The 23,084-nt window shown below is 45.9% G+C and overlaps 2 protein-coding genes across 2 annotated transcripts in view; one reads left to right on the forward strand and one right to left on the reverse strand.

The window, feature by feature from the left end:
- The window catches only part of LOC144682207 (meckelin-like), a 112,289-nt gene extending 89,496 nt beyond the window's left edge, over positions 1–22,793 (reverse strand). The window contains exons 1-2 of the mRNA XM_078544613.1: positions 21,369–22,793; positions 587–669 (exon numbers count right to left, since the gene is read on the reverse strand). Of these exons, the coding sequence (XP_078400739.1) occupies positions 587–669; positions 21,369–21,717 (432 nt within the window). The 5' untranslated portion in view covers positions 21,718–22,793. The remainder of the gene's footprint in view (positions 1–586; positions 670–21,368) is intronic.
- Positions 19,137–23,084, forward strand: part of cmc2 (C-x(9)-C motif containing 2) — an 88,663-nt gene continuing 84,715 nt past the window's right edge. The window contains exon 1 of the mRNA XM_078544622.1: positions 19,137–19,146. The gene's annotated coding sequence lies outside the window, so the exon portion shown is untranslated. The remainder of the gene's footprint in view (positions 19,147–23,084) is intronic.

Consider the following 23,084-nt stretch of genomic DNA (forward strand, 5'->3'; position numbering starts at 1 on the left):
TGCAACGGCGCCATCACTGAGTCCAATTGAATACCTGCCCATGCACATCGTCTAGACTCAAGCCATGAAGCAGGGTCACTTGGGCAGGGCAATAGGAGGGGGGGTTGCTAGCAATTCCACAGAATCAAACCCCGGCACAAGTCAACCCTATCGGGAGAGAAAACTGGAGAGGGAAGAAAATATTCATCCAAAAATAGAATCAGAGAATGACACAGCTCAAATTCAGCTTTCCATGCTTGTGTCAGCTCTTAGGTACAACTATCCAATTCATCCCACTTCCCCATCCTTTCCCCATTGCCCTGTAAATATTCCCCCTTCTAAAATTGATATTTGCCACGTTAGCCTGTGGCTAGAAGCACATTAGAATAACGTGGCTGGCTGCAGGTGAGTGTTGTGCCCGTACTTACTGTGGAGCGACGGTGCTTTGTCCCTTTCAGTAAATGAGTGTTCACTGTGTTGCACTGTCATAGTGATTTTCACTCTGCTGTACTGTTAAATATCTCAACTTTCAATCAAAGCGTTTAACGTCAAAACATCAATCAACGAGCAGAGTTTTCATTTACCAATTTTCCTTTGGTTAACTTACTTTTCCGTTGCAGGCACTGCATTGTGCAATGGGAGATCCACTATCAATCATTGTATGACCAACATCACAGACACAACGGAGCCCTAGGAGTGAGAGGGAAACAGGGCATTAAATCAACTGATGAACCATATGGTGATCAGAAATGGTACGGTTCAGCATCAGTTCTTGGATTCTCAAGTTATTCTCATTTTCAACAATTTTTATGCCAATTCCCTCCCAGTGAGAAACCTCGGGCCCAAAAGCCCACATGCTGTTGGCCCCAGATCCAACACCATCAAAGTTCCCAGGGAGGTCATGATCAATACTGCCGGTCCTGTGGAGGTAGTCCAGTGAAGGGTTCAGTGAGGACCCAACTGAAAAGATGATTAAAAAGCCCCACCTTAGAAGAGGGAAAAGGCTGGAAAATATTTTTCCTTTAATCTGTACGGATTCAGGGGTACAAGCAACGGCCCAGGCCTCGACTCACAAGTGGATCCCAGCCAGTTAGCCAGAATGTTACCAGCAACTCACCAAGGGTCCTTTGACAGCACCTTCCAAACGCATGGCCTCTACCACCTAGAAGACATCACCACCTGCAAGTTCCCTTCCAAGTCACACACCATTCTGAGTTGGAACAGTATCACTGTTTCTTCACTGTCGCTGGATCAAAATCCTGGAACTCCTAACTCCATAATATCACAGATCTCCCACCCCTACCTCAGCTCAATCACTAATGGAACCCTGATCCACGTCTCTGTTGCCTATAAGCTCAACTACTCCAACGCTCCCTGGACCAGCCTCCCATCCCCCAATATCTGTAAAATTGAGCTCATCCAAAACCCTGCTGCCTCATGTCCTAACTCGTACCAAGTCCCATTCACCCATTGCCCCTAGGTTCACTGACCTCAGTGGCGTATTCCTGCACAGGGGTCACCAGGCTGAAACTGATGCTGGATAACCCACTTTACCAGTAGAGATGACTTCCACAATGAGATTGGCACATAGAGATGAATTAGTCTTGTAGGCACTGGTATAGAAGTTCAGAAGTTCCTGTAGAACAGTATAGACGGGGCCAGGCATTTAAACCTGAACAGAGCTCTGGTTCTGAGCTGCTGCTTGCTAGGTGGAAGATGGCAGACAGATTGGCAGTCAGTAAGACAGGGTAACTGGTTCCCCCAGCATGGTGGGGCGGGGTCATGTGACATGACTCCTACTTTTCCACTTTGGTTTGGACAAAGGATATATATTCCTTAGTTTGGATTCTTGAGATTGTTTATGTTTCAATCATTAAGAATTTTAAAGAGGTTTCTGGGTCCTTTTTCCTAGCAGACTGGTCGGCCAGGCCCGGCCTTGAATTGTAGATGACCCTTGTATTATTCCCTTTGAATTTGATCTCTGCAGTCACAAGGGTCATTTTTTTCATATATTACTATTCATTGGATGTGGGCATCACTGGCTAGGCCAGCATTTATTGCCCATACCTAATTACTCTTGTTCAGAGGGCATTTAAGAGTCAACCACATCGCTGTGAGTCTAGAGTCACATGTAGGCCAGACCAGGTAAGGGACAGCGGATTTCCTTCCTAAAGGGCAGTAGTGAACCAAATGGGCTTTTACAACAATTGACAATGGTTTCATGGTTATCATTATACTTTAAATTCCAGATTTTTATTGAACTCCAGTTCCACCATCTGCCAGGATTCAAAACCAGGTCCCCAGAGCATTACCCTGGGTCCCTTGTCGAGCAACAATACCACTACACCATCGCCCCCCCCCCCATCTTTAGAGATAATGAGGTATCAGCTTCTCTGAATGCCAAAATGTTCCTTTTGTTTGAGTCATTGTCAGCCACAGCTTCAGTTATTTCAAAGCCTTTGTCCAGTTTTAAAAATGTTATAAATTAACCATGATGATATATATTATATATATTTTATAAAAATACTGAATGAAGTCATAGCCTCCTGACAACTCCTTCAACTCGGAACGTTTGCACATCACCTGATTTTAATCACCTACCATTGCCTTAAGCAGCTAAGGCAATAAATCTTCGGAATTGCCTGTCTAAGAATCTCCGCCTCCCTTCTCCTCTTTAAGAGGCTCCTTAAAGCCTTTTGATCATTCTGTTCCGATATTGCCGGGGTAGTTTGGTATCAAATGCTGTGCGATAACCATAACCCTCTTCTGAAGCCTCTAGGGACGGTTTATGGCGTTACAGGAGTTATATTAATGTAAATTGTTATTTGCAATGCAAAAATGGCACTCCGAAAATATTCTTGACCTCTGTTGTTCTTTCATACAGCATCTTTCCCAATGACTGGCCCTCACAACGGCGGGATCTTCCATGCCCGCCGGCGTTGGGTGTGTTCGGTGATGTGAGGGGACAATATGGCCCGATCGGTTTCACGACGGCGTGAAAGCAGTTCGCGATCGTCTGCTCAGCCCACCGATGTTGGGCCGCGTTTCCCGCTATTGGATGTCGGGCTCATTGTAATACATCCGCATATCATTATTAGGCCAGCCCTCCGGGATCGCCCCACCCCCGCGCCCTCCTTCCCCTCCCCTGCCACTCCGCTGGACTGTCCATCCACATCGGTGGGAAAGTCCGCCGACGTGTTTCACAACACCACATAAAAGGCATGCACCTGGCGGCCTGCACTTTGAGGGGAACTCGGAGGTAAATACACAACAACGATGTGCAGCGCTCGCCAGGGTTACCTGTTGGACTTCAAGCTTGAGGAGCGTTGGTAGCGGGTGGGGGTCAAGGGCAGCCCTGCCATCGAATCTAACGCAAAAGCATTTGGGGTGTGGGGTAGGGTGGGCGAGGGAAGCAGCCACGGATTATGGCAATCTGTATAAAGTGACCATTCCTCTGCAGCTGAGACAGTTCAGGCGCAGCCACGTTGATATGATTGGAGTCAGGCTTCTAGCTTATCTGTCCACTCAAGCAGTGCAGAGGCATCAATGTGCTCCAGAGCTTTTCACCACCACCCACCCCGCGCCAGCCCCCGCAACACCCAACAGGCACAGACCTCAAAGTCATGGGCATTTTAGTGGGCTGCAGAACAGTTGGACGACCACACACATTGTACGATTTCCTCGCTAAAGCTGGCCAAGGAGCAGTCACTGGTGGAGGTGCTCACAGCCCCTTGCAATGTCCGCATCCCGGTTTGCATCAGTCTCCCCCATTGTTCAAGCTAACAGTGCAGCCTTGCAGTGTGGGTTAGGAGAATGACTGCGCCTGACCTCAGAACACGGCATGCAGTCCAATGGACAAAGCTGCCGCCAATCGGTCGGGTGAAGTGGGGCAGAAGTGGGTGGGGTTTCGGGCAGCCATGTAGCGCACTAATCTCTGGCCAACCAAGTGGTGGCCAGCACTCTCCAGGAAGCGTTAAGGGGCCTTCACACTTAACCAGACTGGTTCTTAGTACACCCATGCTAATCACATGTCTCTCTCTTTCAACCTGCAGGAGGAGTATATCAGGATCTTGGAGACTGGTGAACAATCTGTATGCCTGATGGCCTACAGAGAGTGAAGACTGAGAGAGTGACTGAGGTTCCTGGCTGCACAGAGGCAGGAGCACAACCTCAGGAAGAAGGGGAGACTGGGGCTCCTGCACATGCTGCCCAAGAGCCACAGCAAGCCATCGCAGGCCAGTGCCTAGCAACACCCAGGGTCTATAGACACCGTCTTTCGTTCCTGCAGAAGACCGAGAACCAGTGTCACCGAAGACTGCACATGTCTAGGGAACTGGTCAGTCACATCTACCATCTGCTGCAGGATTTGGTGCCATGGGGACATGGAGGGCATCCACTGCCTGTGGCCATGAAAGTGAACTTCCTTTTTCTCAATTTCTTTGCCAGTGGCTCCTTTCGGGCCTCCACAGGCCACCTCTGTGGGATCTCATAAGCCCCCACCCACAAATACATCCATGAGGTCACGGTTGCCATCTTTGCGAGGGCACACAGCTTTGTGCATTTTGCCCGGGACCAGGACAGCCAGGATGCAAGAGCGATTGGATTCGCCCAGATCTCGGGTTTCCCACAGGTTCAGGGTGGCATTGACTGCACTCACATGGTGCTCAGATCTCCATTGCAACGTGCGGTGAACTACATCAACTGCAAGGGGTTCCACTCACTGAATGTGCAGCTGGTGTGCGACCACCAGAAACGCATCCTGCAGGTGTGCACATGGTTTCCAGGGAGTGTGCACAACGCCTACAACCTCAGTTCGTCACAGATCCCTGCAGTCTTCCAGGGTCCACAGAAGCTGCAGAGTTGGCTCCTCAGGGACAAGGGCTACCCACAGAGGTCGTGGCTGATGACACCTGTGCGGTGGCCTCAGACTGCAGCAGAGCGATGGTATAATGAGGCTCATGCAGCAGCTCGCAACTTGGTGGAGCAGACCATTGGGATGCTGAAGTTGAGGTTCCGGTGCCTGAACCGGTCTGGTGGAGCCCTGCAATACAGTCCACAGAGGGTGTCACGCATCATCGTCGTCTGTTGCGCCCTTTACAACCTGGCGCTGCAACAGTGAGATGAGCTGGTTGAAAGGGAGATGAAAGAGTTGCAGGCCTCCTCCAATGAGGAAGATGCCAACGGCGATGAGGGTGAGGAGGTCCTTGGAGACGATGATAGGGATGAGGCCCTCGCACGGGCTAGACAAGGCAGGCGGGCTCAGGAGGCCCTCATAGCTGCTAGATTTATGGAGGATGATGATGACATGTAGTGAGGTATCCCCATAGATTCTCACATCGCATTTGTGAATATTTGACTTCAGTCTGGTTTATGGCAGTGCAAATACCCTCTGTGAGAATGCTCCTGTCATGGAGGTGCAGTGGAGACCCTAATAGTCGCTCGATTGCAGGAGGATGACATGCAGTGAGGATACTCTATAAATCTTCACATAGCCTCTGTGAATGTCTGACTCCTGTCTGGCCAAGGGCAGCTTGCTTACGCTCTGTGATCAGGGTTATGTCATAGAGATGCAGCCATGAAACTTTAGAAGCATCTGATCCTTTGTCCACCTTCAGCACCTGAGCCCTTTAGGAGCACAGTGTCACTGGTCACAGATGTTGAAGAGATGGGGGCCAGCCCCACCTTAAAGGTGCTGAGAGCACACAGAGACAATGATGGAACTTTGTGGGGTCTGCCTGCTACATTCTGGCAGCAATGACGAGTACCGCTGAGGTGCAGGAATTAGTAATGTTTCCAGGGAGTGTGAGGCTGGACCATCACTTTGGTCTGAAGGCTGCACAGACAACAGGGAAGAGGCCCTGGACTGAGACACCTGCCTTTATCATGTGCAGAAAGGTTTCACATCTGAGTGACAAGAACAGTGTTCATCAGAACAAGGAGCCATAGGCAGGGAGACATTCTTGGGAGTTTATTGACAATAGTACAAGTGATTAACACCCATGCCCAGGCTGTGCAACGAATTCTTCTTTCCTAACCCTGCTGCTACCTCTTAGTGCTCCCCAGACATCCACAACAGAGGTGGAGGCAGTCTGCTGACTGTGACTGTCAGTGATGACTTTGGCTGGCATCCTCTGGAGGGCCGAGACTTGGAGGGCACCGGCCTACTTTCAGGGTCCTGCTGTGTGGCAGTGGCATCCTCCTTGGTCTGTGGAGCTGGAGCTGCTGAAGTCAAAGAGGGGATTTGGATGGGCTGGACACTCCTGGAGTCATTCTGGATGGGTAGCACTGGGGCGGGGGGCGGGGGGGGTGGGGGGGGGGGTGTGGTACCTGCTGATCCTTCTCCCTATGGGTGCTCAAGGGTCCCAGGCTGACTCCTTGAGCAGAAGGGGTAGCTGGAGTGAGATCGAGTTGCCTGGCACCTCTCTTGTGTACACACTGTTGGAGACCAAATATGGCATCTGCGATGGAGTTAAGCCCACGCAGCAGTGCAGGACCAATGTCCTGGAACAAGGTCTCCATTGCAGCCGCCATCCTAACATTGTTGACCTCAGTTCATTGGCATGCCGGCGCTATCACCTCAGAGTGAAGGCGGACGGACTCCTCTATCGTGCCTTGCAATCTGAAGAATGCAGCGGACATCCCTCCCTGATGTTCCCGAGCTTGACTTTGCAGCTCCAGCAACTGTGGCATGACTGAGTCCAGAAGCTCATCATGTGACTTGGACTTAGCAAATTTCTGGCCTCCAGCAGTTCTCCGAGTGCTGGACACCAGGGAAGTCCCTGCCTCCGCCTGATGTGGATCAGACAGTGCGATGTGCTCACCAGATTGTGATCCCGAGGCTATTCTAAAGCTAGGTCCCACCGAGGTGTGTGTCTCTGCACTGGTGGACGGTGTGGGTGAATGCTGTGTCAGGACTTCAAGGAGAGTGCCTCCAGATTCCTCTTAGAGGTTTCTTTGGGGCTTAATTGGAGGCCCTGGGTCGTGGACTCCGTTGGCTGTTTCCCAGATGTGCCTGCGGAAGCAAGGGGAGATAATTAGTGCATGGCAGTGGCCTGTGAAACAGGACACATCACTCACAGCATGGTTGTATGATGGATGTTGCACTGCTGGACCCTCACTTGGTAGAGCACAGCCAACCTCACGGTCAGCACAGGACCGGTCCCAGTCATCGCCAGGCCAGCTGGATGCCTCTGTTTTCAAAGTTGTTTAGGACCTTGATTTCAGGCATTCTTTCACTGGTCTGCAACCTCTCCCTGTTGTCATGTGCCAGCTTGTCCTGCACGGATAGTGGTGGAGAAAGTGTAAGCAGGACACCTGCCAGGCCAGATAATAAGTATGCCTGGCTTGTATGGGTGGAGTGGTCCTAAGGATGGGATGAGAACAATGACGGTGTGTATGAGAGAGTGAATGGCGATGTCTCTTGCACCAGCAGTGAGTGAGGACCCTGTGGACGTATGATGGGTTTGTGAGTGTGAGAGTTGAGAATGATGAGAAGAGTGACATACCCTGGCAGAATGGAGGAGACCATTCATCCTCTTGTGGCACTGGGTGGCTGTCCTCTTTTGAAGGGCGTTGGCGCTGACCACCGCTGCTACCGCCTCCCAAGCTGGGTTGGTCACACCAGTGCCCATTCCGCGGCCAGAGCGGGGGGCTACTGGACATCCCAGCAGGACGCCATGGGCATCTAAAAGGCGTTCCAGTGATGCGTCACTGAACCTGGGGGCCGCAGTCTTTTTGCCTTTTGTGGAATCTTCCCTGCAGCAGTCGTGGGCTAGAAGCACTGAGATGCGTGCGATGTGTGTGCGAGGCTGGACTTTAAATATGGCGCCCAGCGTGATGAAGCGGCGAGGTGATGGCGGGTGGGCGAATGAGACCCCGCCCACCACGGAAACGCCGTGTTTCCCAGGAGTGCATAAATAACGTGGCACGTCTGGGACAATACGGCGTGAAAACCCGCCATCGTGGCCGGCGGGTAACACGTTGCCTTACCCGCCTGCTACCGCACTTAGTGCAAATCTGGGACGATTCTTAGATCGTTGTTAGATCTTAGAATGCCTTCCCTTGCACACAGCCTTCTCTCCTTTATCCATATTTTCCCCCTTGAATGCAAATTTCCATTGTTTCACTATGTCTTTGGACTTTACCTCTCTGATAATAAAAAATCTCTCATAGTACCAATTTTACCAGTAATCTTTGAGAAAAATAAACACATTGTTTCTTAACTTCTTCTGGCTGGGTGACACATTTCACCCCTCCTTTGAAATCAATCTAGTCTGGTTTATTTCAAAATAAAAATGTTCCATTTACACGTACGTCTATCTACTTAACATTTCAAACCTTGCTTATCTTCTGTTATATCAAAGCCTTCAGACCAGCTGCCTTTAATTCAATTAAGTCACACACACACACACAGATATAGACACAGTCCCCACTAATACTCTACTTTACAATAAATTTCAATAACATTATGAAAATTATTATATCTTCCTGATAGGAGCTTTCGTGCACACATCAAGTTATTGATCACTCCGAGTGCCTGTGTACCATGGTGCAGAAATGCAAAAGAGCTTCATTTCATCACGTTTCTATTTTTAGATGGTGCACACTTGCAGCCACGATGCACCAGTGCCAGAGGGAATGTCATGTATCTCTGGCTGGGTCGATGATTAAGTCACTGTTTGAGTGAGTTTGTCATTTATTAACATGGTTGGTTCATCCTGCAAACTGACTGATCAGATAATAAAAACAGAAACAGTTCTGTTGAAGGGTCATGAGGACTCGAAACGTCAACTGTGCTCTCCTCCGCTGATGCTGCCAGACCTGCTGAGTTTTTCCAGGTATTTCTGTTTTTGTTTTGGATCTGCAGTTTTTTGCTTGGATCAGATAATAATCCTCTTTAAGCTAAACAACTTAAAATGTGCAGTTTTCCAGAACAATTCTGTCATCTTGATCAAAAATCGATTCCCTTTTGTAAACAATCAGCTTAGTGATCACAGTAGAAAAATGTCCAATCAATTCCTTTCGCAACAAGTGAAAGTTTCCAAAGCCTGTCCTTTGATCTAACTTGCTTTTTAGTGGAATGATACAGTCAGGGGATGCTGAGGTGGGTATTGCACAATAATAAGTGTTTAGATGCCAAAATAGAATAAATGACAGCAAATCGCAAAAGCTAACATTTTTGCAAATGCAGTTATTTCTATGCGCTCTTTCTATCAGTAGGCTTGTTTGCTCAGCTTTCCCAATTCATTCAAAGAATTTACAAGCTTGTGGTTATTAATTTAAAAGCCCAAATTGTATTTGCTCTATCCCTTCATTTTGACTAATAAATAACAAAAGACAGACTTGCACTTATGTGGTGCCTTTCGCAACCACCGGACATCTCAGCCCTCTTTACTTTTGAAGTAAATACAGAAAGTGCTGGAAATACTCAACAGGCCTGGCGGCATCTGAAGAGAGAGAAGCAGAATTAACGTGTCGTGTTAAACACAGTGTTCTGAAGAAGTCACATTCAACTCAAAACGTAAACTTCCAGCAACACCACCTGGACGTTCCGCTCCAAGCCACTCACCGTCCTGACATGGAAATGTATCGCCGTTCCTTCACTGTCGCTGAGTCAAAATCCTGGAACTCCCTCCCTAACAGCACGGTGGGTGTACTTACACCACAGGGACTGCAGCGGGTCACAAAGGCAGCTCACCACCACCTTCTCAAGGGCAATTAGGGATGGGCAATAAATGCTGGTCTATCTAGTGACGCCCACATCCCATAAATGAATTAAAAAACTGTTTCTCTCTACACAGATGCAGCCAGACCTGCTGAGTATTCCCAGAAATTTCTGTTTTTATTTCAGATTTCCAGCAGCTGCTGTATCTTGCTTTCACTTAAGTCAATTTCGAAGTGTAATTGCTGTTGTAATCTAGGAAATGCAGCACCCAAAAGCACACAAGACAATCAACAATGTGATAATGTCCAGAGTATCTGTCTTTGTGATGATAATTGAGGGGTAAATATTGGCCAGGATACCAGAGACAAGTCCCCTGCTCTTCTTTGAAATTGTGCCATGGGATCTTTTATATTCACCTGAAAGAACAGATGAGGCCTCAGTGTCATGTTTCATCTGAAAGAGAACACGTCTGACAGCTCAGCACTCCCTCAGTACTGCACTTGAGTGTTGGCTTATAAATTTTGTACAGGTACTTAAGGTCTAGAGTGGGACTTGAACCAGGAACCTTCTAGGTTCAGGAGCACAAATGCTATCAACTGAGCCATGGCTCTCTCAAACTTCATTCACAACCAAGCGATCTAAACCCACAAACTATTTATATTGCTCTTACCCATATTCCTTGGATCAAGCCTCTCTGAATTAGCAGCGGCCTATCTGACCTCCACAGCGAGATGCTAACCCAACATTCACATGCAAGCATTTCACAACAAGGTCACTGATCATTCTGTTTGTTTCTACTTCCTGCCCAAGAAGCACTGAAGTTAGTTTTATCAATACTGCCCATTGCCATACTGGTGGAAACCAGTTAATTGGGTAAATAATCTGGGCTTGACATCCCAATTTTAGCACTGAGGGAGTGTTGCACTGCCGATGGTGTTTTTATTTCAGAATTCCTGCATCTGATGTATTTTTAGGGTTGCCAGCTGTGATTAAATATATTCTTGGAGGTTTCATCACATGACTTGACCCTACACTCCTGCCATTAGTTGGCCAACACTATGACACAACCTTGTGATGCATTACCTTCCTACACCAATTGGAAAGCAAAAAGACTCATTACACAATTAGAATATGCTTGACTGTCATGACTGATCGTGTGACAGCACTGACGAATCACTGTACAGTGTGGGCAATGGGGAACTGTAAGTCTAGTTCTGGAGGTTTCTGAGTGAGCACGTATGATCCAGTGCTCTGCCCTATGTCTCAATAAACCATCACTGTTTATTCTTACATCAGTCTCTCCTCATTATTGACTGCAAGCAGCAACTGAAGAGAACATAGGAAGGTGCACGGTTAGAGTTCAGTTGGCCAACGCACTCATTTACCCAAGACAAAAACGTGGCAACGAGGATGAAGAACAAAAGAAAATAAATTTCAAGACGGGTGAGCAAAGCATTGAAAGAGCATCGGTACTTAACTTGTAAAATAGGTGACAGCCGGCAATCGGAGCAGAAAGCAGTGCTGCAGTTTAAAATTTATTAAAAACCTGCAGAAATCGTGGGGATCCCACCAAAACTTGAAAAGAGCGCTAAACCCAGCAGAGAGAAGCTGACAGCTGCAGAGACAGAGTTAAAATAAAACGCTGTCCGCTCTTAAAGTGGCAATACATTTAAAAGGTCAAATACATGAAAAATGGCTATGGACAGAATATCCATATAGGGACCCCAAAGAGAGGGCGACTCCACAGTAAGCCAAACACCTAAATTCATCATTACCTGGAAAGCCTATCAGGAGTGCAGCCCCCTTGCAGTGGTTCACGATGCCGCAGTTCAGGCGTGTCGATCCATTCGGCCCCGTTGCAGATGACTGGTCTCAGTTTGTCCAACGCTTAGCGTTCTTTCTTACCACTAACGACATCACAAGGGAGGAGAAGAAGAGGGCAATTCTTTTGTCCTCATGCAGGAGCAAAGCATACAGGCTGATCCTCAGCCTTACGCCCCAGGCTCGAAGACTTTCGACGAGTTAATAAAAATTTTACAGAGCCACCTGGGACCAAAGCCCTCAGTTACTAGGCAGCGTTTCAAATTTAATTCAAGGAACAGGTTTCCAGAGGAGACAATAGCTGACAATGTGGCCATTTTAAAGGCATTAACTGAGCATTGCGAATTCAGAATGTCCATTAGTGATATGTTGAGAGACCGGCTGATATGTGGGATTGGAGATGATGCTATCCAAAGGTTTTTGCTAGCTGAACCCAGCCTAGACTTCAATAAGGCATTAGAATTAGCTACTGCGATGGAGAATGCTGTTCGAAATTCTAAAGTTATAAAAGAGGCACAAAAGGGCGCCGTCCATCTGGTCGGGCGGGACAATCCGGCAACAAAAGGCGCCAAAACTTCGGACTCCACGGAAAGGCGGGAAGCGCTCTCTAGCTCCAGACCATCGAAAAACAACGACACTGCAGTGAAAATCCACAAAATGAATGAGAGAAATACATCCAGGCCTCCGGTGAGCGAGTGACAACTCAAACAAGTCGAGTGCTTCTTCTGCCACCGCTATGGCCACATAAGGTGGCACTGCAGAGAAAGGCTAAAACAACACTATCAAGGCAGCAGGAAAAATCGTGAAATATGCCTCATGGGAGAGCCAGAAGAAATAGAATCAGGCATCCATTCATTATATAACCTCAAAGTGGGTAGAACCGAGCTAATCCAAGTAGTCATTACAGTTAATGGACAACCCACTAAGATGGAAGTTAATATGTGAGCGTCAATGTCCGTCTTTGGAGAGCATTTAGATATCTGAGTAAAGGAAACCATCCTCTGAAGTTAGAAATTTCAGATACAAAGCTGAGGACATACACGGGCGAAGAAATAAGACTGAAAGGGTTATGTCAAGTCTCGGCAACGTATGGAGATCAATCTGAAAGGTTGCCCTTGTTAGTGGTCGCTGGAGAGGGCCCCAGCTTAATAGGCCGCAACTGGCTTGAAAAGATTAAATTGAAATGGGCCAAATTTTTTCAAATTACAATGGAAGATTTACAGGAATTGTTGCGAAAGTGGACCAACCAGGCTGACAATCTCGCTGTTTCCACGACGAGTTAGGAAGGATTCGAGGGCTACAGGCCAGGATCCTTGTAGACCCAAATGCAACCTCCAGATTTATAAGAGCCAGACCAGTCCCTTATGCTTTACAGGACAAAGTTGAAACTGAACTGGAGAGACTGGAAAAAATGGGCATCCTACAACCAGTGCAATTTTCTGAGTGGGCGGCAGCCGTCATACCTGTACTGAAGCCGGACCAAAGCGTGCGTTTATGCGGTGACTATAAGCTAACTGTCAATAAGGTGGCCAAACTTCATAGACACCCAATACCCAAGATTAAGGAATTCTACTTGAGGCTGGCAAGGGGCACCTCATATTCAAAATTAGACATGAGCCATGCCTACCAGCAGGTAGAGTTGGAAAAGGACTCTAGGGAATTCGTCACCATTAATATGCACCAAGTATTGTATCAATACACACGTCTATCCTTTGGGGTCTCCTTGGCGTGTGCTATTTTCCAAAGGATGATGGAAAAGTTGCTCCAAGGATTGCCCCATGTTATCGTTTATTTGGATGACATGTTGGTCATGGGACTGACCCCCATGAACACTTAGCAAATCTAGGAGAGGTGCTCAAATGCTTCACACAAGCTTGGGTACGTTTAAAACAAGAGAAGTGTCTGTTCTAAGCTAAGGAGGTAGTTTACTTGGGCCACAAGATTGATGCGCAGGGTCTGCATCCTGTGGAAGAAAAAGTCCAGGCCATTTGCGAGGCACCTGCTTCATGAAGTACCACAGAGTTTAAGGTCTTCTTAGGCATGGTAAACTACTACCGCCGACTCCTCTCAAATCTCTCGATTGTGCTGGCCCCATTGTACGGTCTGCTTAAGAAGAACCAGAAATGGAGTTGGCAAACCCCACACCAGGATGCCTTCCTGAAAGTGAAGTGATTGTTAAGATCGTCAGCCTTGTTGGTCCATGTTGACCCCAAGAAGGAATTAATTTTAACATGTTATGCGAATCTTAATGGAATAGGGGCTGTCCTTTCACATTGGATGGCGGATGGCTCTGAACGGCCCATTGGTTACACATCTCGCACACTCAGTGTCGCAGAGCGACTATATTCCCAGATTGAAAAGGAGAGCTTATCTATTGTGTTCAGTGTCCGGAAGTTTCATCAATATCTCCATGGTCGCCATTTCCATATTATAACCAACCACAAGCCCCTACTGGGATCATTTGGAGAAGACAAAGTGACACCAGCTATTGCATCAGCTCGTATCCAGAGACGGGCACTAATATTAGCCGTCTACGAATACAATTTTGTTCACCATTCGGGAACTCAAATCGCACATGCTGACGTACTAAGCTGCTTTCCCCTACCAGCTAATAACGGGAACCAAACCTTTAAATCCGGGTGAAAAAGATGGAAGGGGATTCAAAGAACAAAGAACAAAGTAAAGTACAGCACAGGAACAGGCCCTTCGGCCCTCCAAGCCTGCGCCGATCATATTGCCCGTCAACTAAAACATTTTGCACTTCCGAGGTCCGTATCTCTCTATTCCCATCCTATTCATGTATTTGTCAAGCTGCCTCTTAAACACCATTATCGTACCTGCTTCTACCACCTCCTCTGGCAGCGAATTCCAGACACTCACTACCCTCTGCGTAAAAAACTTGCCCCGCACATCCCCTCTATAGTTTTCTCCTCTCACCTTAAATCTATGTTCCCTAGTAATTGACTCTTCCACCCTGGGAAAAAGCTTCTGACTATCTACTCTGTCCATGCCACTCATAATTTTGTAAACTTCTATCATGTCGCCCCTCAATCTCCGTTGCTCTAGTGAGAACAATCCAAGTTTCTCCAACCTTTCCTCATAGCTAATAACCTCCAGACCAGGCAGCATCCTGGTAAACCTCCTCTGCACCCTCTCCAACGCCTCCATATCCTTCTGGTAATGTGGTGACCAGAATTGCACGCAATATTCCAAGTGTGGCCTAACCTAGGTTCTATACAGCTGCAGAATGACTTCCCAGCTTTTATACTCAATACCCCCGCCAATGAAGGCAAGCATGCCATATGCCTTCCTGACTACCTTATCCACTTTCAGTGACCTGTGGACCTGTACACCCAGATCCCTCTGCCCGTCAATGCACTTAAGGGTTCTGCCATTTACTGTGTAATTCCTACCTGTATTAGACCTTCCAAAATGCATTACCTTGCATTTGTCTGGATTAAACTCCATCTGCCATTTCTCCATCCAAGTCTCCAACCGATCTATATCCCGTTGTATCCTTTGCCAATCCTCTTCACTATCTGCAACTCCTCCAACCTTGGTGTCATCTGCAAACTTACTAATTAGCTCAGTTACATTTTCCTCCAAATCATTTAAGTATACCACAAACAGCAAAGGTCCCAGCACTGATCCCTGCAGAACACCACTAGTCACAGCTCTCCATTCAGAAAAGCACCCTTCCACTGCTACCCTCTGTCTTCTATGACCAAGCCAATTCTGTATCCATCCTGCCAGCTCACCTCTGATCCCGTGCGACTTTACCTTCTGTACCAGTCTGCCATGAGGGACCTTGTCAAAGCCCTTATTGAAATCCACGTAGATAACATCCACTGCCTTTCCATCGTCAATCATCTTTGTCACTTGCTCGAAAAATTCCATCAGCATGAGATTGTCCCGGTTCTTGTTCGCATACCATACCATGTCACACATGACGACCGGCATTGCCCCTGCAGAACTACTCATGAAGAGATGTCTCCGCACCTGCCTGACCCTTAGCCAGCCAAATTTAGAGGGGATGGTGGAGAAGAACCAAGAGGCACAGAAGACCAAGCACAATGGTCATGGTCACAAAAGAACTTTCATGGTGGGAGATACAGTCCTTGTGAAGAACTTTGGAGATGGGCCCAATTGGCTGTTAGGCGAGGTGAGTGCAGCAACTGGACCCCTCTCCTATAATGCATTGGTAAACGGCGGAATAATTAGATGACACATGGATCATCTCCACTAAAGAACACCAGTTCCACAAGAAGAAATACAGTCTTCATCTACACTTGAGTTTGTGCCGCATTTAGAGGGCAGGTCACATGATTTGGAAGCACTGGTGGGGCCTGTAGGACTCGAGGGGGTCGGGGAGACAAACCTGCCAATTTCCACTGAGGAACCTAGTGGACAACTGCCCCCGAAAAGGAGGTCTCGGAAGCACCAGCCAATGTTGTTGGGCTACGATGCTCAACCTGTCAAAGAAGGCCTCTGGAGAGACTTGACCTGTAAGTAGTTATTGTGTAAATAGCTAATGTGTTTTTAAGTTTGTTAGCTATACTTTTAAGTAAAGGGGGAGAGATATGGTAAGGTGAGGTACCCTGTCCCTTTAAGAGAATGCAAGTGTACTGATCATGTGACAGCACTGACCAATCACTGTACAGTGCGGGCAACTGGGAACTGTAAGTCTAGTTCTGGAGGTTTCTGAGTGAGCACGTATGATCTAGTGCTCTGCCCTATGTCTCAATAAACCATCACTGTTTATTCTTCCATCAGTCTCTCCGCATTATTGATTGCAATCAGCAACTGAAGAGAACATAGGAAGGCATGCAGTTAGAGTTCGGTTGGCCAACGAACTCATTTACCCAAGGCATAAAAATATTCTTGGAGGTTTCATCACATGACTGGACACAACACTCCTGCCATTAGTTGGCCAACGCTATGATGCAATATTAAGACGCATTACCTTCCTACACCAATTGGAAAGCAAAAAGACTCATTACCCAATTGGATGATGCTTGACTGTCAGCCAAACAGCCATTCCCCCCTCATTTCCAATATTTTTATATCTGGTAAAGAGAAATGTTAAAAGAAAATGACCAAAAAAACTGTTTTAATGTTCTGATGATTTTTCTCCAGGGTTGCACACAGCAGTGTCCTGGAGATTGATTTTCAATTCCGGGAGACATTTTATCAAATGACTTAAGAACAAATTAAAGAATGCCTGATGGATTTCCCTGTGTTTAATCAGTGACATCTTCAAAATGTAAGATGATCTTACTCATTTTTTTACTTCACTTTTGTTACACTAGGTAAATTTAAATTCGAGTGTTACGTTTCTATTCGAACTACTTTTCTAATTTTTATTATGTTTCTACAATATCATAACCCTTTTTGCAACAAAACTTGTCATTCTGGGGGTTTTAACTCTACATGGTTTTCTCAGGTTTTCGTTATTGGAGCACTGCTGTATGAAAACCCTCAGAATGTGGCTTCATTTCCCCAAAAGCCAAATAATTAGTCACAACAGCTGGTATTTATATAGCGCCTTTAATCTAATAAAACATCCCAAGATGCTTCACAAGGTTAAAGGCTAGGGATCGTACAGAAAACCCTCATTGCTATATTTTAGCTACTGGTTATGTCAGGCGCAATTGTGCGTCATTCTCACCTTCAAATTGTGGCAGATTAAACACCTCATTAAATAATGACCTAGGCTGTATTCTGCCAGTTAGATTTATTAAATGATAAATGGATAAATGAACAGAGGCAATGATTGTGACACAGTGGAATTGCTACAGGCTTGATTATTCCTCTCAGAAGGCAAAACAATAACCGTCAGATCTGCTTCTAATGTAAACTGGACAGCACAATCTCTCCATCAGCCTTTTACAAGGCGGTTTAGTGTTGGTTGTCTTGAACCAGGCACTCTGTTCATTAAAGTGATTGACAACCTAGTTTCTTTCTGTGTACAAACACATAGCACAGTGACATAAACCTCAACACCCCATCACCTGCCTCTGACAGCACTGGGGAAATACAGCAGTGCTGGTGCTCTTGTCTGTCTCTGTAAGCATTTCCTGGTAGATCAGTGCTGTTGAACAATTTACTCATGTTACTAAGTGCCAGTGTTCCCCCCTTGAAGTGGCAGGAGTGGGGAGGTCAAAGTTACTACCATCTAAATAGCATTTGTTGCTGACTATCTAAAGAGTCAAGAAACGTTATGTAAAAGGGCCACATAGGTCTTTTTAATAATGGAATTGTTTCCATCAGAAATTCTTTTGCAGTTACACAGTGCAGCCGACCAAAGCTTCCTCATAGAAACTGTTTCCTAAAGGCCTAATTCTGCCTACTTCTGTATTTCTCTTAAAGGTCAGTAGGACGAAAGGAATTAGGTTAGAAACATTAGATGCTATTTTAATTTAAGTGAGCCAAAATTATTAACTGAGTAGAAATGAAGTAAATTAAATGATCACAAATTTCCTATTCAGTGCAATATACTGTATAACAACAGAGGGACTTGGGTGTACATGTGCATGTCATTGAAGGCGGCAGGACAGTTTGAGAGCGCGGCTAATAAAGCATACGGTATCCCAGGTTTTATAGGGGCATAGAGTACAAGAGTAAAGAGGTTATTTTCAACTTGTATAAGGCACTAGTTAGGCCTGAACTGGAGCACTGCATCCAGTTCTGGGCGCCACACTTTAGGAAGGATGTGAAGCCATTGGAGAGAGTGCAGAAAAGATTGATGAGAATTGTTCCAGGGATGAGGAACTTAAGTTATGAACATAGGTTGGTAAGTAAGAACTGTTTTCCTTGGAGAAAAGAAGGCTGAGAGGAAATTTGATAGAGGCATTCAAAATCATGAGCAGTCTGGACAGAGTAGGTATGGACAAACTGTTCCCAGTCGTGAAAGAATCGAGGAGGAGAGGACACAGATTTAAAGCAATTGTCAAAAAAAACAAAAGTGATATGAGAAAGGTTAAGGTCTGGAATGCACTGCCTGAGAGTGTGGTAGAGGCAGGTTCAATCGAAGCATTCAAAGGGGAATTAGACTGTTATTTGAAAAGGAAGAATATGCAGGGTTACAGGGAGATGGTGGGAGAATGGCATTAAGTGAATTGCTCATTCGGAGAGCAGGTGCAGTCATGATGGGGCAAATGGCCTCCTTCTGCCCTGTAACAATTCTGTGATTCCGTGATAAACAGCATACTAAATACATTTGATATTCAAAAGCCAAGCCATCTATACATAGAAAAATTACCGTTTAAAGGTACTCAAAATAGCCTAAATGAAAAACTCACGCACATATAATTTCAGTGAGAAGGTAAAATATTCTGTGCAGAAAATAAAATTAAAACAGAAAATGCTGGGAATAGTCAGCAGGCCTGACAGCATCTGTGGACAGAGAAAGAGCGTTAACAATTCAGGTCGATAGATTTTCATCAAAACTGCAATGGACCTGAGACATTTGATTCAAGTGAAATTTGTTCTGTTGAGGGCAATTCCTTATTCTATGATCACAAACTATTATCATTAACACCAGATTTTTTAAAATCCAGTACACAAGTCAGTGAACTAATAGTGTGATGTTGCCACAATAGTTTACCAATGGTTGTAACAATTTAACCAGGCCATTATTGTATGGTAATCAAACTCCGTACTATATTTGATTGAAGATACCAATCTAACTACCCACAATGTTGAACAAAACAAAATTGCTGTTTTGACTTTAGATTCAAAGGGCCTCTGCAGTCAAGTTAAACTGCTTCAAAGTATAAACAAACATTAATTGCAAATGCCCCCTCGGTGAAATGTTACATTTACCTTCTCAACCCCATCATTCCTAGACTCTGATGAACAAGAAGCAGTTTACATACTGGAGCTTTGTATATCTGTTTGACCATGAATCAAAGAATTTTACGACACAGAAGGTATTTTGGCACATCATGCCTGTATTTGACCTTATCCTGTTTAGTTCCATTTGCCTACTCTTTGTCCACTACCTTTTGAGTGCTTTTTCAAGTATTTACCCACTTCCCTTTAAAAAGATACAATGCTTCCATCACCATCTCTGCTAGGGAATTCCATGTGCTACTAACCCTCAGTGTAACAAAAAAAACCCTTTGAATCTTTCCCTTCAAACTTTTGGTGATGATGTTAAATTTAGATCTCTATTTACCAATTCAGTGATCAGTCAAAGTGGTTTTCACCCTATTTACCTGCAAAACCCTTCAGGAATTTTTAGCATTGTCATCAAATCTCCTCTCAGCCTTCTATGTTCTAACAACAAGTGCTCCAGCCTTTCCTTATAATTAAAGTCAAATCCAATGCTAAAAACAGCAAGTTCTTCCACCACAACACTCTCAGTTCCTTACAGCCATTAGATTATGGGGTTCGTATTTGCATTAAAATTCCGAGTTCTCTTTTTCAATACTGTGGTGGAGCCATTGACCTAATAAATGTAGAAGGGGAAAGACTGATAGTGAAGTCAATTGATATATGTCTCCATTATGTTTTTTTAAAAATGATCGGGCCAGGGAAGGGGGCTAGCGGCCAGGTATCTCAATAAGTGGGGATATAAAATTACAGCTGATGATTGTGGAAGGGATTTGGAACCCACACTTGAGCAAGGATCTGCTACAAAAGATTCAGTCAAGTATTCACTGCCTGGTTATTCAGGGATGTCTCTGAATAGGTCTGAAGCAGCACAAAACCAACTTAATGCAGGTTCCCATTCAGCTACTTTATTGTGTCAAATAGAGGCCAAATGCTGAGTAATTTCTGGAAGGATCTCACTTCCTTTTGGCAATTTTAACTTAGTAAAGTGATTGTGCTAAACCAAGAGGCTAGTATGAGTAAGGCATATTAAACAGGAGGCAGCCTAGATTCTCCGTGAACTATAAGTGCTAATTGTGCATGTACAAAAAGAGCAACAATTGGCATTTATGTATCACCCTTTAAGTAGTAAAAATGTCCCAAAGGCTCTTTAAAGGAGCATTATCAGACAGAACTTAACATTTAGCCACAGATAGAGACATTAGAACATCTGACCAAAAGCCTGGTCAAAGTAAGCAATGTGCTCTGCGTAGTGTTCACGTACATATAATGTAAGAAATACAGCAGCCAATCTGTGCACAGCAAGCTCCCACAAACAGCATTACAGATAATCTGTGACTGAGGGACAAATAACGGTCAGGACCATGGGGAATAACTCACCTGCTTTTCTTCAAAATAGTGCCATCAGGTGTTTTACATCTACCCAAGTTGGTAGATGGAGCCTCGGTTTAATGTCCCACCTGAAATTCCCTCGATGCTGCACTGGAGCATCAGTCTCGATTTTTTGAGCTTAACTCCTGGAGTGGGACTTGAAGCCACAGCTTAGTGCTTGTTGAGAGGCATAGCATGGTAAATCCTTCAATCAGATTACCCGTTAATCTTCTATATTTAAGGGCATGTAAACCCAGTCTGGGCGACCTATCCTCGTAATTGAATTATTTTAAAGTGAATGTATTCATTCCCTTAAGTAGGCCAAGTGGTTTGTTACAATTTAAATGCAGCATTTGCAATTCTCCAGCTTTCTGTGCTTGAAGAGCCAGTCAGAGATTCCACATGTTGAGAACCACATGAAACTAAATCATATTTAGACACACAACTTTGAAGAAGGGTCATACAGACTGGAAACGTTAACTCTTGTTTCTCTCTCCACAGATGCTGCCAGACCTGCTGAGTTTTTTCCAGCATTTTCTGTTTCTATTTCAGATTTCCAGGATTTGGCTTTTATCTAAACTAAATCGCTTGCCTTGGCCTGTTCCATGCAGAACAGACAGTCAGAGGCTCGCAGCCATTCATCAGCCTGACGCAGGATGTAGTGCAGGGAGGGAATGGGTCGGATGCTGGGTCTTACCGTCAGCGCTTCGCTTGAGATCCTTGCCGCACGGGGTGCACTGCAGACGGGACACATCATAGAACTGGGAGTTGGTGCAGGAGTGCGGCTGGACAAAGGAGAGGGAGGTCTCGGTGCTCTGGGCCAGGCACAGTCTGGACAGGAGAATGGGCGAGAGCACAGAGAGACAGGCTGCAGCGATCATGCTGCAGTCCAACCGCAGTACGGCCGGCTCCAAGAGCAATAGGAACGAGGCACGGATCCGTCCGATTCCGCACTGGAGAGTGAACCAACAGGCCTGAGTCGTCAGCACGGGTTTCTGTGTATAATCCGTGACTATGGTTTCCAGACGCAGTGTCAAATTACACATTCAAATAATCCTGTTCCCAGACACTGCCGTCAGTTGTGAGGACTCCACACACGCAGAGACACACGCACAGACAGGCAGACAGACAGACACACACACAGGGTCACACAGAACACGCATAGACACACAGACAGACAGACACACACACAGGGTCACACAGAACACGCATAGACACAGAGGTACATAAACACACAGACACACGTATAGACACAGACACACACATAGACACACAACACACGCACAGAGACACACACTCAGACACACACACACACAGAGACACACACAGACAGACACACACAGGGTCACACAGAACACGCATAGACACACACAGACAGACAGACACACACACACAGGGTCACACAGAACACGCATAGACACACAGAGACACACACAGACAGATACACACACACACAGGGTCACACAGAACACGCATAGACACACACAGACAGACAGACACACACACAGGGTCACACAGAACATGCATAGACACACAGACAGATAGACACACACACAGGGTCACACAGAACACGCAGAGACACACACACAGACAGACACACACACAGGGTCACACAGAACACGCATAGACACACACAGAGACACAGACAGACAGACACACACACAGGGTCACACAGAACACGCATAGACACGCACAGAGACACACACAGAGAATCACACAGAACACACATAGACACACACAGACACGCACAGAGACACACTCAGACATACACAGAGACACACACAGAACACACAGAGACACACAGAGACACGCACAGAGACACACTCAGACACACACAGAGAATCACACAGACACATGCATAGACATAGAGGTACACAGACACACGTATAGACACAGACACACATAGACACACAACACACGCACAGAGACACACACTCAGACACACACACACAGGCACAGACACACACACACAGACTGGTGTTTCTTGTTACCCCCGCACATTTTGCACTCACATCCTGCACCGTTCACAATACTGTAGTTTTTAATGTCCTCAATGGACAGAAACTCTGACAGTGCTTTTTTAAAAAAAATCTCAATTGCTCTTTCTAATAAATTGTGTAGTTGTTGTAAAGACAAAACTTGTGTTTTATTTAGTTTCTTTCTTTGCCGCAGCATGCCCCAAAACGCTTTACCACCACTTTTAGAATGTATCACTGTTGTCATCCAGGAAGCAGAGCAGCCAATTTGTGCACAGGAAGCACCCACAAACGGAAATGTAATAATGGCCGGGTCACCGTTTTTTTAGTCATGTTGGTTGAAGAATACCTGACACAGGGTGGGTGGGGGTGGCGGGAGTCCCTGTTCTTCTGTACCATAGGGTCTTTTACACCAGAGGGTAGAAGGGGTCCTCGAT

This window comes from Cetorhinus maximus, chromosome 6 (assembly GCF_964194155.1).
Source record: "Cetorhinus maximus chromosome 6, sCetMax3.hap1.1, whole genome shotgun sequence".
Lineage (NCBI taxonomy): Eukaryota > Metazoa > Chordata > Chondrichthyes > Lamniformes > Cetorhinidae > Cetorhinus > Cetorhinus maximus.